The 17,537-nt window shown below is 50.6% G+C and overlaps 1 protein-coding gene across 4 annotated transcripts in view; it reads right to left on the reverse strand.

The window, feature by feature from the left end:
* Window positions 1-3,724: 3,724 nt before the first annotated feature.
* The window catches only part of BMP1 (bone morphogenetic protein 1), a 70,193-nt gene continuing 56,380 nt past the window's right edge, over window positions 3,725-17,537 (reverse strand). For 2 of the 4 annotated variants that reach the window (XM_067544488.1, XM_067544487.1), the window contains 6 exons: window positions 16,810-16,993; window positions 7,857-7,982; window positions 7,439-7,566; window positions 6,728-6,941; window positions 5,763-6,013; window positions 3,725-4,667 (listed from right to left, as the gene is read on the reverse strand). In XM_067544488.1, the coding sequence (XP_067400589.1) occupies window positions 4,533-4,667; window positions 5,763-6,013; window positions 6,728-6,941; window positions 7,439-7,566; window positions 7,857-7,982; window positions 16,810-16,993 (1,038 nt within the window). In that variant the 3' untranslated portion in view covers window positions 3,725-4,532. Of the gene's footprint in view, window positions 4,668-5,762; window positions 6,014-6,727; window positions 6,942-7,438; window positions 7,567-7,856; window positions 7,983-8,764; window positions 9,080-16,809; window positions 16,994-17,537 lie in introns of those variants that run through there. The other 2 variants (XM_067544485.1, XM_067544497.1) reach the window with 2 other exon arrangements.

The raw sequence follows: 17,537 nt of genomic DNA on the forward strand, positions 1-17,537 counted from the left end.
TCAGTTCTGATAAAACTCTCCCCCTTTAAAAAGTGTTGGAAGAACAAGTTCTGAGATGGTCATACCATCCCGCTTGGACATCAGTGAAATGAACAGCTTCATTTTCCAGTCCCCAGCGACGTTCTGTCCAGACGGTATTAGTTCATTTTAAAAAAAGGCTTTAAAAAAAATGGAAAAAAGGTCAAAATTGAAATGCCACATTTCAACGTTATCACAACAAAACATTTTTCAGATCATTGGGTCACACAGTTTTGACTTTTCATGCCAATTTGGGATGGGAATAAAAGTTGGAACGCTCACAAAAACTCTACCAGGATAAAGAACTGTTTCCCTCCCAGCTCTGCTTGAGACACCTTATTTTCTGACAGTGCTTATTACCCACCCTGCTAGTTACCCACCCTCCCTCCCTCTGAAAATCAGGTCCTTGTGCCTAATGATATCAGGCTACCTGCGATGTCCACATCCCACTCTGATGCATATGGTTCATGTTTCAGCACTCCAACCGTGCTCACATTAGGGAACAGTGAAATAATAGCAAACAGGGAAGGATCTGGCTGGGAGAGCTAGGACTTTATTATATTTTCCAAATACATTCTGACAGACAGCAGCCAGGTTTGGATCCTTTCCCACCACCCAGAGCCAGTGCATTCCTTGCTGATTTCTGTTGGGACCTCTCCTCCTGTTGTATAGGCCCCTTGGTCACAGGAAATCTCCTCGGGGATAGGAACCTTCCTTTCTTCTGGGCTCTCAGCTACAGTCTTGCATGCAGCTGCTGCCCACTGCCTGGTCCTGGATTCCCCCTCACACTGACTATCCCCCTGACCACAAGAAGAATCAGTTTGATTGTCGTCTACTGCCGCCAGTTGGGTGGTGCATATGGAAGGAACTTGGACAGCAACACCCTTGTTCCTCCGTTTCTTGCCTGCTTGCCTCTCCTCTCCTTTCACTGCCCATTGTTCACCCTCCAGGTGTATGTTCAATGGTACATCCAGATGGAGGTTTATGGGTATTGCTATACCTCTTCTCTGGCAGGGCTGCTTGGAAAGTGCAAGAGGGAAAGGTTTCCTCACCTGTTGGGATCTCCTGCCCCGGCCTCCTTTTTTCCTTTTTACATTTTGTCTCCTTCTTCCTCTCCTTCCTTTAGAAAATTTTGCTTTTCTAGCAGAAGGAGCCATGTAGCTTCTTCCCTTGAAGGGTCTGGAATACGATGTGGAGGGGCCATCAGATTCACTCACATCCTCCTTTCTGGACATGGTCCTGGAATAAGATCTTGAAGACATGCAAAGGGAAAGCACATCAGAATCACCCATATTCTTGGCTCCCTTCTTGCCCCTGGCATTAGATGTCAACGGAGCATCATAGTCACTCATATCCTGCTCTGCTTTTCCCTTTGCTCTGCAGCAAGAGATCAAAGGTGCCTCAGAGTCCTTTAAATCCTGGGCTCGGCCTCTGGTCCTGATATAATATGTGCACTTGGTCTTATACACAGTCCCATTCTGTTTTCTGGGAGTTGGCTGAAGGTGGGTGACACGTTGGCAAGCTGTGGCGTGGACCGGCCTGCGGTAGCTCTGCACTATAAACTGGGCCATGGAGTAGGTGACGCCGATCTTCTTGGAAAGCTGCCGTGGGGTGTAGTGCATTTCCTTCCATTTTTCTGCCTTGATTCTCATGCTGCTGCCTTTCCACTCACCTGGCCCATCCTCATACCATCTTCACTTAAGAGTGTTGCGCCAGGCGCTGGGGTTTCTGTGACGTCAGCGGCTGCATGGGTGATGTCACAAGTCATACTGAGGCTGTCATCAGAGACCTTCAAGAGGTGGATTTCAGTTTCATCACCTGCAGTGCCAAGTCCAGTGATCTGACCTGTTTCATGGAATCCTTAAATTCACAGGTTCTCCAGCTGGGGTCATGATCCGGTGTCAGGGAAGGGGGAGGTCGTGACCTCCTTGCCCTTCTCATGTAATTCAATGAGAGAGGGGTCCCCGCGAGGTCCTGGCTAGACGAGGGCAGTCATGGAAAACTATCCATCTTATCTAATCTAGGCTAGCCAACGCCACAGTTTTTGGGCACCATTCTCTTCTTCTAGCACCGCTGGACAGAGGCAGGAGCAGCGTGTTACAGCTGGCAAAAGACAAACTTAAGCGGTGTGTTACAAGGGGCTGGATGGAGGGGACGCTCTGAATGCAACCGTGTGGTTAGCAAGGTAATTACAGCACACATGCTGAAGTGGATGGAAAGAACAGCGCAATTCCCAAGGTCCTTACTCAGGTTTTACTCCATAGTTACTCTTTCCTTAATCAGGCAAACTCTTGTCGGAGTCAGTGGCCGTTTTGCTGAGTAAGGGCTGCCTACAAACTGAGTGACGGCCTGAGGATTTGGCCACACAGGTCTATGGTTGGGTTTAGTGCATCTACCTTTATCCTTCTGAGGGAGCTCCAAGGAGACCTCATGCAGTGCCTTTTGGGTCAGGCTGACATCCTGTCTCCTCTGTAAAGACATTAAGATCTTCTTGCACTTGGAATCACTGTTTCTGCTGATGTCCCCCAACCTCCTACAGCCTTGTATGCTAGCTGTCCCCAGAGCTGAGACTCCACCCCAGGGGCAACTGGTTCCTAGTGTTTGGGGCTCACAAAGTGCTTGGGGACTCTTCTGGAGGGAAAGCACTATAGAAATGTAAGACGTTACTCTCAGACCTATGGGAGAGAAGTCATCCAAGCTGCTCACGTAGAGACAGACAGACAAGACAGGATGGAAGAGGAACAGGCAAGCATTTGACCAGGAGCTCTGTAAATTTGTTTCAAGCCTTAGTCAAAGGCTCCTCGGCTTCAGAGCGGCTGTTGCAATCAGATCTGGGCCTGAACTGCACAATTCAGGCCTGGCTCCAAGCTTTCCTGAAGCTCTGGGTTTTGGACCCATCTCTGACTCGGAGAGACCTGCTCATGTGCAAACATTGTTTGCATTGCACATGGGGTGCCTCCTGAAATGTGAGCCAGTGACTGAGCATTTCATATTCGCAAACCTGAGACCCAGCCAGGCAGGGATTTAGACCCAAGACTCTGGTCCTTGCTGACTGTAAATGTCCATGTTACCTTACAGGTGTCTCTTGTGTCTTAATTGCTCTGTAATATTTTCCTGCTATTCCCCTTAGAACATGGGGTGAGGGGAAAAGTTATTTGAACACAAAAACATGTTAAAAAGTACTTATTAAACATGATCAATAAAGCCCTCCCTGTCCTCCCCAAGGTCCTAAATCAGCAAAGCACCTAAGTACTAGCTTAACTTTAAGCAACCACTTACTTGTTTTGCTGAATCAAGCTCCAAATAGATAGGACTTTTTTCAGTCCTGTCATTTACCATATACTGGAGACATTCCACTGACTCCACTAGAATTACTCCAGATTAACATGAAAGTGTGAAAGGAGAATCAGACCCATGGAAGATTAGGAGCTCCTGCAGAAAAGGATCCATAACAGAGAGATCACAGCTGGAAACAACTGGAGAGCAGGCACGAGCATAGGGTCCACGAGATTAGGATGTCTCCCAAGAAGGAGACAGCACAACTGGAACCCAAGGAGACAATGGATTCTGCAAGCACGACCCCAGAAGGAGACAGCATTACTGGAAACAGCCACCAGAGGGCAGAGGATGAAAGAGGATCCAAAAGAAAGAGAACACATTTGGGAATACCTGGATAGCAGGCGCACACCAGCAAGGACCCAGGCGGTTTTGTTTGCAACACTTTTCGTTTATTAGATGCAGACTTTCCAAGTGGGGCTGGCGGTATTGCATGGCTCTTTCCTGCAATCGCTTTCGAGATCAACTGCTGCGTCGTGAAAGAGGGCTCTGATGGGAGATCAGACTTTTAAAAAGAACAAACATACATTTGGGGAAAAGGACCCTGATGCTTTATGTTTTTCCTCAGAGAAGCATCATTAAAAAAAAAAAAACCCCCAAACAGTCAGAGAGGCAGATGGCCATCTCCTTACAAGACAGAGTATTTTTTACTTTGTTTGTAACAGATAAGACACCCGGCTTCTCTGTGCTGGGCTCTTCACCGTTATGGGGTCTGTACATTCAGAGAGCTGAGCCGATACCTGTTTTGTCAAGTTTATAAAGGAAAATGCCTGCCATACAGTTAGACTTTCCTGCATTAAGCGATACCTCCCGGGGGGGGGGGAGGGGGTTGCAAGGGGAGTTGGGAAATACAATCGATTCATCAACGGTAGTTGCAAAGTGGTTAAGGAGAACATTTGCTCCTGTCTTGGGCAGTGCCCTGCTTCAGAGAACAAAGAGGCCCAGGAATGGATATTTAAAAAGATAAAGGATACCCCCCCACCTTGTCTATGTGAGCATCTGACTGCGCCTTAGCCTCTGTGTGAGTGTCTCCTAGTGCTGAGGTTCACTGTGTGTTTCTCCATCCAGTTTGTCTGTCTGTCTGGTTCCCCTCCCTCCCCGCATGTGCATTTGTCCTATACAAAAAAGAACTGTCCCTCCAGCGCGGGGTAGCCAGGGGCCCTGGCGGCCGTGGGGCCTCATTTCCTGGTGTGCAGAGTGTCCTGGAATTTGGTGCTGGTGTACCGCAGGTGGAAACCCTTCTTGTTGATGGTGTCGTCAGAGTGGAACTTGATCATCACCGAGTCTCCGGCGGAGCTGACCTGTTCCGGGGGCTGGTGGGAGGCAACGGAGTGGAGAGAGCCGGTCAGGGCACGCTGCGTCTCCCTCACAGACTCAGAGGGTGAGACTGTAGGGGCCTGAGAGTCTACGGGCTCTCTGGCACAGCTGGGGGAAGCCTGGGCTCATTTTCCCTTTCCAGCCAGCACAGGAAGGGTGTCAGAGGTCAGCAGCAAACCATCACCCGCCCCGGAGCAAGGAGGGAGCAGGGCAAAGGCATGGGGACTGAGAGCAACTCCTGGAGTCGGGCAGTTTACACCCCACCTTGCTTGAGGCTGGATCCACTAGCCCAGCTGAGCCTTGAATGGCATTGGGGTAGCAGCATAAGCCTTATCCATGCACAAACCTGAACTGGGTTAGTTCAATGGGCACAGACTAGGTGGCCACTGATTTCGGTCTGGCTTACCCCTCGTTCCTAAAGGACCCCAGCTACACTGAAATATCCCTCTCTGGTCCAAGCCACCTCTCCCCTCGCTCTGAAAGGTCAGTCGCTTGCCTGCCAGGAGACAGAGGTTTCCCCCTCTCCTCTAACTGGCTTGCTGCGCGTCGCGTTATAACTGGTTATTCTGTGATCTAGCGGGTCTTACACTGTGCCTGTCTCCGCAGTAGCTGAGCCAGGTTTTTTTTTTTTTTTTCTTCCCAGGGAATAGTTTATTTGCTGAAAAATGCACTTTTTTGCCCAGCCCGCCCTCCCCTCCCCAGCCATGTGTCAATCCTCATGAATTCAGTGAAGAGTTTTATCCAAAAAACAAATGAAAAAAAAACAAAAAAAAAACCAGAAAAAGTCAAAGAGGTTCATTTGGATGTTTTCAAAACAATTTTTTTTGACTTTTTGTTTAGCAATATAGCTAGATTTGCTTAAATATTTTAAAAAAGGGCAAAGGCCACCCCAAAACGTAACAAAACAGTGAAAACGTTTCATTTTGGCTCAAACAAAACATTTTTTTCCTCCCTGGATTTTCCAGTTCAGCCACCAAACGGAGCCATCGATCATTTGCTCAGCGCTACTGTGACATATTGTTTCACTGAGGGAAGCTTTCCCTTCTTTCTGGGGCTGACTGTGGGGAAGGAGCATAGTGGGGGGAGCTTACCCCGGATCCGCAGTAGCGCCCCAGGCGTGGGGCTGTCCCGTCATAGCCGTCGAAGAGCTCCATGTAGTCGTAGCCACAGTCTGCCTCCTCCTCGATCTCGAAGGTCTGGAAGATGAGCTCCACCCCGTAGCCCTCCTCTGCCACAATCACCCACTCACAATCTGAGCCCACCGGGTAGTTGTTGTCTCCGAACTGAGCATGTGAATACAGGTCCTTGGTTTTGACCTCCGCTCGCATGTGGCCCCCGCACACTTGAAGTAAGAACAAGGAGATGAAGAAGGGTGGGCACCTAATGCCAGAGAGGATCATCTCCCCTCCTCTCTATTTCTTAACGTCTTCCCTCTGGTAGCCCGGAGGGCCTCTCTCTATCCCCAGAGCTCACCAAACACCGACCCTACCTATGCGTCCTGGAAGGAGCGAGAGCGGGTTTCACTCTCTGACCCCATCCACCTTTGGCCTCTCTGTTGAGGCTGCCCGCGTTTTCTGTAGCCTGGATACCCACCGCAGACCCAGCCAACCCGTTTTGCACCCGGGCCATTGAGCGGCCGTGAGATGGCCAGCCAAACGGGGCTGAAGTGGGCCACGCAGAAATGAACGGCTCCCTGTCCCATAACTGATCTCCTGATCTGTCCTGCCCCCCAAGAGCATGACTTCAAAAAGAAACATGGCAGTTGCTTCGCTTGCTCCTCTCACCTTTGCTTTATGGTCAGCCAGTGATCCCTAATCTCTCTGCTCTTCTCCTCCCCTTCCCTCTCTGCACACATTTAACCCCTTAGACAATATTCTGAACTTCGCCAAGCTTAGGACCACAGTTCCTAGGGAAACAAAGGAGTGCAATAGGATAACATTCCAGTCCCCTCTTCTGGGACCAGAGTTTCACATCTGGCCTGACACAGCCACAATCCTTGGGAGGTTTTAGGTACCTGTCACCGAACCAAACACCAAGCAAACAAAAGCCCAGTTACCTGTAGAATAGGTGGCCTGGAAGCCCTTCTTCTGGACGGAGTTATCGGAGAAGAACTTGAGGAACATCTTGTTGCTGGTGGAGAGGACAGGCTCTGGTTCCTTAGTCCCACAGAACCTGCCCAGGACGGAAGCCTTGGCGTCTTTTCCATCATAAACCTCCAGGTGGTCGTAAGTGCATTCCTGATGAGCCTCAATATCCAGCTCTGTGAAGGACTGGGAAGAGGGGAGGAGACAGAGGGAAACTTACAGTGAGAGTAGGTGGCAAAGCACAGAAGTTCTATGGATCTCAAGGTGCTACGGTGAAGGGGGCTGATTACAAGTCCCATGCACAGCACATCTCTGGCGGCACTGTTAGCAGCCTCTTTCGTCTGGATGCAGCTGGCAGTTTCTTTGTGCAGAGGTCACCTTCTCTGCAATTTACTCCAATCCCATTCGACTGCTCTCAGAGCAACATTAACGAGAAATGTCCCCTGGGGGTGTTACTGCATAATTGTCCCCTTCCTCCCATGTGTGTTGTGGCTTAATTGTCCATCACAGAGGCTACACACGTCCCTGCACTATCTGGCACTGGGCACAGTGGGAGATGGACCACTGGTCTGAAGCGGACTGGAAATTCCTAAGTATCGTATCTTTCACATGGGGACCAGTGGCTGCGGTCACTATATTGCACGTGTATTTTTCTATTGCTAGCCCCTTGCTCCATACGTTACCAGTTTGACGCGGTGCCCAGCTGTGGTAGTTATTGCCCAGACGCACTCTTTCTTGCTCGGGTACTTATCGGGCCAGTTAGGACTGGTGATGGTACCAGTGATGGATGTCACCTTGTGATCACAGCCGGCTGCAGGAAGAGGATCCCAAAGGAGGAGTCAGGCAGGGGGCTATCCCCCCAAAGGGTCATTTCTCCATCCCCTCCCACCAAAACTCACTCAACCAACGCTCCCAAAGGGCCAGCTAAGCTGTTTATCCCAGGCATGGCTTGCCAGCCCCTTTTTGCTGGTAAAAATGAAGAGATGGGGAACCCTATCGACGGTCCAGAGGAAACTGGCAGCAAACCTTTCAGAAAGCTTGTACCCTGAGAAGCCCAGAAAGGCAAGCAGACCTTCCCAGCCGCCATGGGGACAAACATACCTTCCTTGCAATCATGCTTGTTGTCATGTAGCACGAAGCCACTGCGGCACTGGCACTGGTAGCTGCCGAAAGTATTTAGGCAATCATGCTGGCACCCCCCGTTATCCTTCGAACACTCGTCTTTGTCTATGGAAAAGAAAAGAGGCGGTCCACGGTTTAGCAGGGCACAGGTATTGCTCCCGGCTGGGTTGCCGTGCATCACCAGGATTGCAATGAATGACCCTTCTCAATGGGGTGAAATCTAGGGCAGCTGAGCAGTTGAGAAAGGGCTGGACTCACCCCCTTGCAGAAGGCGCACTCACAATGTTCTGTGCATTGCTAAATCCCACTTCAATTCCATGACTGAACTGCTGGTCCAGGGCCTCCTATGACCCTTCTGCACAGGGGTGAGTGGCAGCGTAAGGGACCTGAATCCATACCACTGCCTCCTCTAGTGGAAACGTCTTCCAAGGAGACAAATTGTACCAGCTCGTGCCTACGTCATTCCTCATTCACTACTCCCAGACTCTGAAAGCTCTGCTACTGAAAAGTCCATGGACTTCAACTATCAGTGGAAGGAAACAATCAGATAAGCAAGTTCTTATTTCCAGCAGCAGCCACATCTATGGCCCGGCCCCCTGCTCTCACTTCCACCAGAGCGAATGCAGTGATTGAAGCACAAAACTAGTGCAAGCGAGAGGAGAATCAAGCTCCGTGTCTATAAATCTTGCCCAATGCTAACTCCATATGGAAATCAATTCAATATATATCAATGTACATGGGACACAACCATTACCTGCTTACTGTACAGATGGGCAGATAGAAAAACAGACACAAGGACAACCAAAGATGCAAGAAAGACCAGGACATGGAGTCCCTCTTTACTTATCAACAGGAAATGTCACAGACACAATAAAAATTGGAAATAAGGTCAGCTGGTCAATGACAAACCAGAGAAGTCTAAAAACAACGGTGAATTAAAAAAAATAACGGTAAGGGCAACAACCAGTTCTGTCAAGCAAGGAATTGGGGCCCGGGGCCACGCTCTGGGCGAGGTGCTGAGCTGGGACAGAACAGAAGGACATTGGTTCCGTGTTCCCTGGATCCTTTGGAGTGGCAGGGGTGTTCCTGAGAAACAAAAGGGAGGAATGGCCTAGTTCGTTTAGGGGCTTGTTTTCTTTTCTGCAGGCGGAATTTCAAGCCGGGTGGACGGGCTTTCGGCGGCTGCAGCTGCTGCTTCTTTTCTGAAATGACAGCGAGAGAGAGAGAGAGAGACAGGGAGAGAGAAAATGAAAACGAATCCGTACCGTGGTGCCAGGAAGGGGAGTCGGACGTCAAGGAAAGGAAGCCAAGTAAAGGGCTGGGGGGCAGTGGGACATGCAGAGAGCGGGGACCATACTCAATAGCACGTTACAGAGCTGAACAAAAGGGGAAGCACAGACAGCTGCCGCCAAACTACAAGAGAGACACAGCACAAGGGAAAGGCGTCAAGATCTACCAGAGCTCACTGAGTCGCACCCCACCCTTCCCAACAACCGCTCTGGCTCTTGAAAGCAAACTTTAGCTCCAGCATTAAGTGATGGATGGGCCAGTGGAGAGGAACTCTGACACAGCACCCCGTGCAGTGTTCTTTGCAGGGCGGAAGCATCACCCCCTTTCCTGCATTCGCTGGCCTAACACAGCTCTAGGTCTGCATAGAGGAGGATGCGAGGAGGCAGAGGTGGGCTGGCAGACTCCAGGGAGGTTTGAGACATGGAAGTATTGGGAGCAAATTGGCCCTTTCAAGCTATCGGTCAAATAAAGTCTTCTCTAGGCATCACCTGCTCAAAGCCGATACGAATTCCACATCATTCCATCAGGGGACAGCCTTCCAGATGAACCAGACAGTTTGGAGAGTGTTAATTTGGAAGAGGTTTGGGAAGACCATATTTGAGGGATCCTTGTTTGAGCTGTGGGCACCTGGAACCAGACGGTGCGTGGAGGAGATTGGAGGAGGCAAAATCCCCGCTACCCACTTACCTCCCCTCTGCCGAACCCTGGCTGTATTTGCTACGGGAAGGACTTGTCCCTGCCAATGGCAGAACCACCTTGAGACGCTGTGTCATCTCAAGGCTTTGGAGCATGTGTAGGAAGGGTGGTTACTTAGGGTTCCCCATGGGCTTCCAGCTGGGACGGTTAGATGATCTTTATGGGAAATTTCTTCAGCTGAAGGTCTGGTCAAGAGGCAGTGTGGTGTCGTGGATAACGCACTGGACTAGCAGTCAGGAGACCTGGGTTCTATTCACCAGTTCTGCCACTGACCTGTTGTGTGACCTCGGGCAAGACACATCCCCGCTCTGGGCCTTGTTTCCCCTCCCACCCTGTATCTGTCTTGTCTAGGTGGTGAGCTCTTTGTGCAGGGGCTGGTTGCTCACTATATGTACGTGCAGCACCTAGCGCAGCGCAGACCTGATCTCAGTTGTGGTCTTGAGGCTCCACTGTAATACAAACAACAACAGGACCCATTAAACCTAAGCATTTGGAGATTTCCAAATACGGCAGATGCGGACTCTGGAAACAGACAACATAGTAGTAAAAATAGCAGTAAGTCGGCTCCCAGGCCCTGGTCTCACAGTAAGGTCTTGAATACACTCTCTCTCCAGATTGCAAACCCCCAGGGGTTGTGTTTTTGTTAGCCCTGTACAATGCCAAGCACACAGTCAGGTGCTTAAACATCAAGAGTGATCAGTCTGCGAGAAACACCCATTTCTAGTCAATGAGCAATGTGAGAACCTGAAGGCGCTTTAAAGCGTTTCATGTAAAGTTACTTCCGAATTCAGGAAAAGTTTGTGGGACCAAACGGCTGGTCTCGTGGTTGAGGCATCACACTGGGACTCAAGAGATCCAGGCTCAGTTCCCAGACTCTCCACGCGGCCAATCACTTCACCTCTATGCCTCAGTTCCCCCTCTGTAGAACAGGGGCTTTACAGTCCTTCCTGTATCTATTTAGATTGTAAACTCTGCAGGGCAGGGCCAGTCCCTTAACTCTGTATATGTGCAGTGCCTAGCACAATGGGAGCCTGATCTCACTTAGAGCCTCCAGGTGTGCTACTATAATTCAAAGAATAGCAACAGTCGTGTGACCATGCCGTCTTGTGGGGACGAGAACAACCCCCAGGAGGTCAGGGGTCTCCTATTCCAGGGGTTCCAGGTGAGACACTGCCTGGGGCTGCATTCGGGAGGCTCTTTCACTTAGACATGCATGCGAGTCTCCTGTGTAGCACGATGCATGGTCCATTTACTCTTACAAGCCTGGCTACTGTTAAGTGCAGGAACAATGTGCAATTACTGCCCCCATGTGCAACACATCCCATTGTTCTGATCACCCACTGCTGCACGTGGCCAGACCTGTTTCCTGGGAGCCCACGACCAGAAAGCTCATGATGCAGCAGAGGAGGGGGGCTCTGAAAGATCTAACTGTGCAGGCAGCGAACAGGGCAGAGGGGAAAGTCATTTCAATTGAGGCTAGGGTACTGCAAGGGGGACTGTGTGTAATAAACCACCTTCGGGAAGGACACCTGGGATGGGGAGACAAAAGAAAGAGAATTTGCATAGGGAAAGAGCCCACTGGAATGCTGTCTTTAGTAACTGTTTATTCTATCAACTCGTTCATTGAAAATAATCCATCAGTAATAACGATGCCATCTTACATTTGTCCTGGAGGTTCCCAAAGCACCTTGCAAACTATGGGCCCGATTCTGCTTCCTGTCTGCACCCAAAACTCACATGGCAGTCAAGCGATGCAGGATTGGGCCCTATACACACGTTTGTATCCCCCCCTCCCCCCCACACACACACACCCCGAGCCATGAAAGCACACTGTTTGCCAAAGCACATGATTAAGTCCCACTGACTTCAATGAGATGCAAGTGCTTCATTGTTAAGCACGTGCTCATATAAGTGCTGGAAGGAGGAGTGTGTGTGTGTGTGGGGGTGCTCCTGTACCCCCTGATTTGAAGTAGTTTCCATTACATGCAGGGTTTACAGTTTGGTTTAATGTCTCTCAGTGCCCCCCAGATAAAAAATGTTCCAGCACCCCTGAGTGCTTACGTGCTTTCCTGAAGCAGGGCCACATGTAGTGGTGATGAAATGCAGCGACTGCTGGGGTGGAGGGCAACTAGGCAGATAACACTGCACAGGCCACATGTAGTGGTGATGAAATGCAGCGACTGTGGTGATAGGCAGATAACACTTCACAGGCCACATGTAGTGGTGATGAAATGCAGCGACTGCTGGGGTGGAGGGCAACAACTAGGCAGATAACACTGCACAGTACTAACGATGGGCTAGAAAGATGCCTAAGCCCAAGAGATACTGGTATCTGTTGACTGAATCACACAAACATACAGCTGTGAGACAATGCTCCAGTGTGGAAGGGACATGAAAGGGGGAGCTTACCTGAGCACTGAAACTGGGGCAGCTCCGGTGGAAATGGTCCCTTACTTATGATTAGATAAGCACCAACAGTCTGGAGCACCTGCTAAGGAACAGGTATTTCAGCTGATGTCTTCTGTTCTGGTGGCTGACATGGTGCACAGCTGCTGTTCCACCACGGCTCACCGTCTCTTGCTGACCGCGTGCACTTGTCTAACTCACGCACCCACATCAATCCAGCGGGTGAGTTCTGCCTCCCTCCAGCTCTTTCTCAGGTGGAATCCAGGGTGATCTGTCTCCTGCCGGCTGCCTCTGGTTACCCCCTGCTCCTCCTCACCAGGAGGTAAGGAACGTGACTCAGTCACAAAGACTGGGGAGTTTCTTGCTGTGTAACGGGGCAGTGGGGAAATGCATTTGCTTCCTGCGTGAATCTGGATCCTCCACGGCCCAAGGACTCCACAGAAGACTACGGGAATGGGAATCATTTACAGACAGGACCAGCCAGCCACGTAAACATCTGGGAGCTGCTCCTGGTTGGGCCTGCCTGGTGCCAGATTGCAACAAGAGAATACTCCGGCAGTAAAATAAGGCCAAATAGGGACACCCAGTTCTGTTTGTGTCTTCCAGCTTCACCTTGCTGGGAAACCAGTGACCTGAGTGAAGAGACAGAAGGGATCTCTTTATGGCCTCATCAGCAGAGGGCTCGTCTGGTAATTCACAGCCTGAGGACGTGCCAGCAAGCAGAGCCCTGGGGCAAAGGGGAGGTCACCCAGGAGTCACTAGTTGCCGCAAAATGCCAATGAGGGTTTGCGGTGGCCACTGCAGTGACAAAGTCACGGGTCTGAATTGTGTGGACAGGCAGGCGCGATTCGGGCAGTCTCTGGGGAATGCTGCATTTCCCCGGTGGCAGCGGGAGCAGGGGAGCCAACACAAGGACATCAGAAGGCTGAGAAGAACCTAAATCGGGGCCTGATCCTGCAGCCCCTACCCACCTGAGCAGTGCCACCAAAACCGACAGGTGAAATCCGGACTCTGTTAAAGTCAGACAAAACTCCCGTGGACTTCAGCGGGGCCAGGATTTCACTCACCTAGGCGAGTAAAGGATCAGGAGCAGGCCCATAAGCTAGGAAATGGAGAATAAGAGACTTACCTGGATGTCTCAGCGATCCTGATGGATGTTCAGAGGTCGTTCTTTGCTGGCTGGTGGTGATTTTTGCTGGCTGGGCCAGGCCAGGTTACCTTACTTGCCTTGTTTTCATTAAAAAAAAAATGAAATAAAGCAAAAACACCGTCCCCAAAGCCCATCCCCTGGGTTCCCCATTGGCTCGTCATTCATTCCAGCCAGCTGCAGAAGGCCACGATTAACAAGCGCCGTGACGGTACTACAGAAGCTGCAGAAGCCCTGGTGGGTGAGCTCTTTGGAACATCTCCTGTGGCAGCATGGGATAGGGCAGGGTGCCCGTCAGGAGCTGTAGGAAATTCTCTGAGCTTTGAGGGCAAAACTGCTCAGGCAGATGGCTTGAAGAGGCCAGGACCTTGAGGAAACCACCGGGGATTTAAGGAGTTTGTCATCACAGTTCTACTTTCTTTGGCCCTGGTTCTGGAATGACCTTATGGTATGTGCTTAAAGCCACCCCTATTCAGGACAGTCTGTGCTTCACTTTAAACACGGTCTTCAGTGACCTGGACTTCACTGTGACTTCAGCATGCGCTTAAAGTGAAGTGTGTCCTAAACATGTATGACATGGATCAGAGATGATCCACCTCTAATTAAGGGACCTCGGGACAGATCCTGCCCAGACTTACCTGTCTGAAATAAAAGTGAATTGGGGAACCTAGAGCCAGACCCTTAGCTAGTGTAAATCAACATAACAAACAAACTTTGACTTCAAGGGCACTGTGCTGATTTACATCAGCTGGAGATCTAGCCTTTGAATCTTTTCTTTTTAAAGAAGCGGGAAAAGGATTTCCAACAGCTGACGCTGCTTCTGAAGCATTGGTGGAGGAAAGAAGAAAAAGACACAGACCACACAGGAAATAAGCAGGTAATGGTTTTCACTGGAACAGTCCCAACATTCCGTCTGCTTTAGGGGAAGAAGACCCAACCCAAGGAGCGTAGGCCACTGAGTAGCTTCATGTATCAAAGATGATTCATCTCCGCATAACTAAGGGACCTCAGGACAAATCCTGCCTAGACTTAAACACTCTGCAATGCCTAGACTTGGATCCAGTGCAATCCCATTGCTGCAGATGATATAAGCCAGGGATCCGAATGACCCTAAATAACCAAGACAGTAGGACGGGTCAATATCTCACCGCTGTTGCTAGTCTAGGAAAACAGGGAGAGTTTTTATTCCATTCTAGATCAGCGCATGTCCCAGCAAGAGGAGGAAGAGAGGGAACGCCGTCAAGCCGAGAAGGAGCAGCAACGCTTTACCGTGTCCCCAAGCGCAGCAGAAGGAGGGACAAGGGGCAAGGGCATTGAGCATACAGTGGCATCCTCAAAGTGGAGCCAGGGACTGGGATGCACTGCGGGGACAGGCAAAGCAGAGGCAGCAATGCGCGGAGACACCCGTAGCCAAGGAGAGAAGCAGCCAACTTGGATAGCTCAAATTCCTCGAAGTTGTTATGATAAAATAATGCTAGAGAATGCAGTGCCCTAGGAAGGGAAGTCTAGCTCTGGTATGTAGAAAGCCGCGAGGGCAGTCGGGGTGAGGACAGTTCATTGCTTTCCCAGGAGTCGTCTCTTTAAAAGTTAGCACAGCTAATCGGACTGTAAGCTTTTGGTTCTGTGTTTGTGCAGCATCTAGCACAACAGGGCCCTGCTCCCCGACTGGGACTCCTCACTGCTACTGCAATACACGTAATTAATCATTACTGATACAAATAACAGCACTGAGATATCTGGGGCCTGATCTGCACAGGTGCTGAGCTCTGGCGGGCCCCATTGACTTCATCTGGGCCGCTGGGAGCTCAGCACCTTGCAAAGCCAGACAGGCAATAACAACCGGCCATGCAGCCGTACTCTGGTGGTTAGATGTCTAAACTCTGTCATTTGCTCTGGCAGTTTTGCACCTGTAATTGACTGCAGGGGCCAAAAACTTAGGGGCTGACTCAGATCCAGCCTTGCAAATGAAACGAAAAGCATGTGGACTTGTCTATTCAGAAACCTCGTGTGTGGAAGCTGGGATTCCACACAGCCGCAAGCCAAAGTGCACTACGGACCTTTCAGGGCATAGCAGCAGGGTCCACCTGGCCACTTGGTGCACGGCAGGCTGTAGGGTCACACCCCAGCTTGCCATGCACTAGGGCCTTGTCTATACTAGTGCTTTTGCTGGCAAAACTTGTGTCATTCGGGGGGGATGAAAAAAAACCCACACGTCCCGAGTGATGTAAGTTTTGCCGGCAAAAGCGCTTGCATGGACAGCGCTCTGTTGGCAGGAGACGCGCTACCGCCGCTCGTTTAGGTGGTTTTAGGATGTCGGCGGGACACAACGCCGCGACACAAGCACTCCCCCAGCAGCACAGCTGTACCGATAGAGCCGTGCTGCTGCCAGCTGTAAGTGTAGGCTTAGTCTTCGTATAGACATGCCCCGTTTGCATCAATTCCACTAAAAGCTTCCCCAGCTGGGAGTGGAAAATGCCCAGGCTTCCCGCATTGGAGGAATATTTTTGTGGGGAGTTTGTCTGAAACTCGTGAAGTCTCATAGGCGTGAGCTGGCGTAAGGCTGAGTTAGCTGGCACGTATCCTTTACGTCGCGGCTGAACACAGCCCGTAGGGATGCTCTGGGGCTGGCCATGTTTGACAGAGGAAAGGCCAGGTTCTGCTGCTCTCACTCACCGGGCATGCATGAGGGTGGCAGAATCAGGACCGAAGTAAGCACCGAGGCCCACATCCTCAAAGACAATCTGGCACCGAACTCCCAGTGCTTTACATGGGAGTTCGGTGCCTAAACACCTCTGAGGATCTGGGCCAAAGCACACGGGGCCAGATTCCCATCTCCATTACGTTGGTGCAGACCTGCAGCCACTTCAGCATCTTCTGGATTTACACCTGTAACAGGGGGCAGACTGTGGCCCACACACCTCACATGCCCAGTAGCATACAGTGACACCACAGGAACTAACTCCAGAGGAACAGAGATTTTGCCTATTAAACGGAGAGCTTTGCAAACGGCCTTCGTTCTGGTGGGTTGTTTTGGTTTTTTTTTGTTTTGTTTGTTTTTGTTTTGTTTTTTTAATTTATTTAAAACAGGGGCCTTTTGTGAGTCTGTCTGGGATTTTGGTCCAAATCTTGAGCTGTTGTAAATCAGCTGGTTTACACCAGCTGAGGATCTGGCCATTGCTCCTAGTTGGAATGAGCTGCAGAACCTCGAACACGTTTTCCGCTTCCTCCCGGGGAGGCAGCTGTGTAGAACTTCCTGGAGGCAGCATAGCATCCTCCAGTGGAAGGGGTTGGGGACTGCACCCTCTAGGCATAGGTAAGTGGCTGGAAGGGATTAGCGATGGGGTAGGGGTTGGAGGGACAGAGCACACTCATGCCGCAGGCTGGCGGGTCTACCTGAGAAGAAATGGGCTTTGAAACCCTTCTTGGAGACGGTGTTGTCGGATTTGAACTCGATCCTCATGTTGTTGTACTGGGAAGTGATGACATCAGGCTTCTCAGCACCGCAGAATTTCCCGTGCAGCTTGGAGTCGGCCGACAGCCCGCTGCGCACCTCCACAAAGTCGTATTTGCACACCTGCTGGGGTGAGGGTGGAGAGGACAGAGGAGACGCGCTGAGGAGACTGTTGGGGTGAGGAAAGGCAACTAGCAGGAGCTGACCAGAAGATCACTGATCTTGGAGCTTACCCCTAGTGTAAACGTGCTGCAGCAGTGCAGAAAGTGACTGGCAACAGTGGGAGGCAAGTCACTTTTCACAGCAATGCAGACATGCCGACTAGAGATTTGCACCTATGTAACAGCACTAGCCAGACAACAGCTGCGAGTTGACGCTAGACACGTTCAGACTGGAAATAAGGCGTAAACGATCGACAGTGAGGACAACTAGCCACTGGAATAAATTACCGAGGGTTGTGGTGGATTCTCCATCAGTGGCAATTCTAAAATCACATCTGGCTGCTTTTCTAAAAGATCTGCTCTGGTTCAAACAGGGATTAATTTCCTGGAAGTCCTCTGGCCAGACTAGAGAACTATGGCCCCTTTTTGCCTATGAGTCTAGTGAGTCAAACAATCCTGTGTAGAAAAGTCCATCACTTCCTCTGAGAGCTGCTACATTGGCTTTGACC

This window comes from Emydura macquarii, unplaced genomic scaffold, assembly GCF_026122565.2.
Source record: "Emydura macquarii macquarii isolate MOO-44397 ecotype Brisbane River unplaced genomic scaffold, CSIRO-AGI_Emac_v2 contig_170, whole genome shotgun sequence".
Taxonomy (NCBI): Eukaryota; Metazoa; Chordata; order Testudines; family Chelidae; genus Emydura; species Emydura macquarii.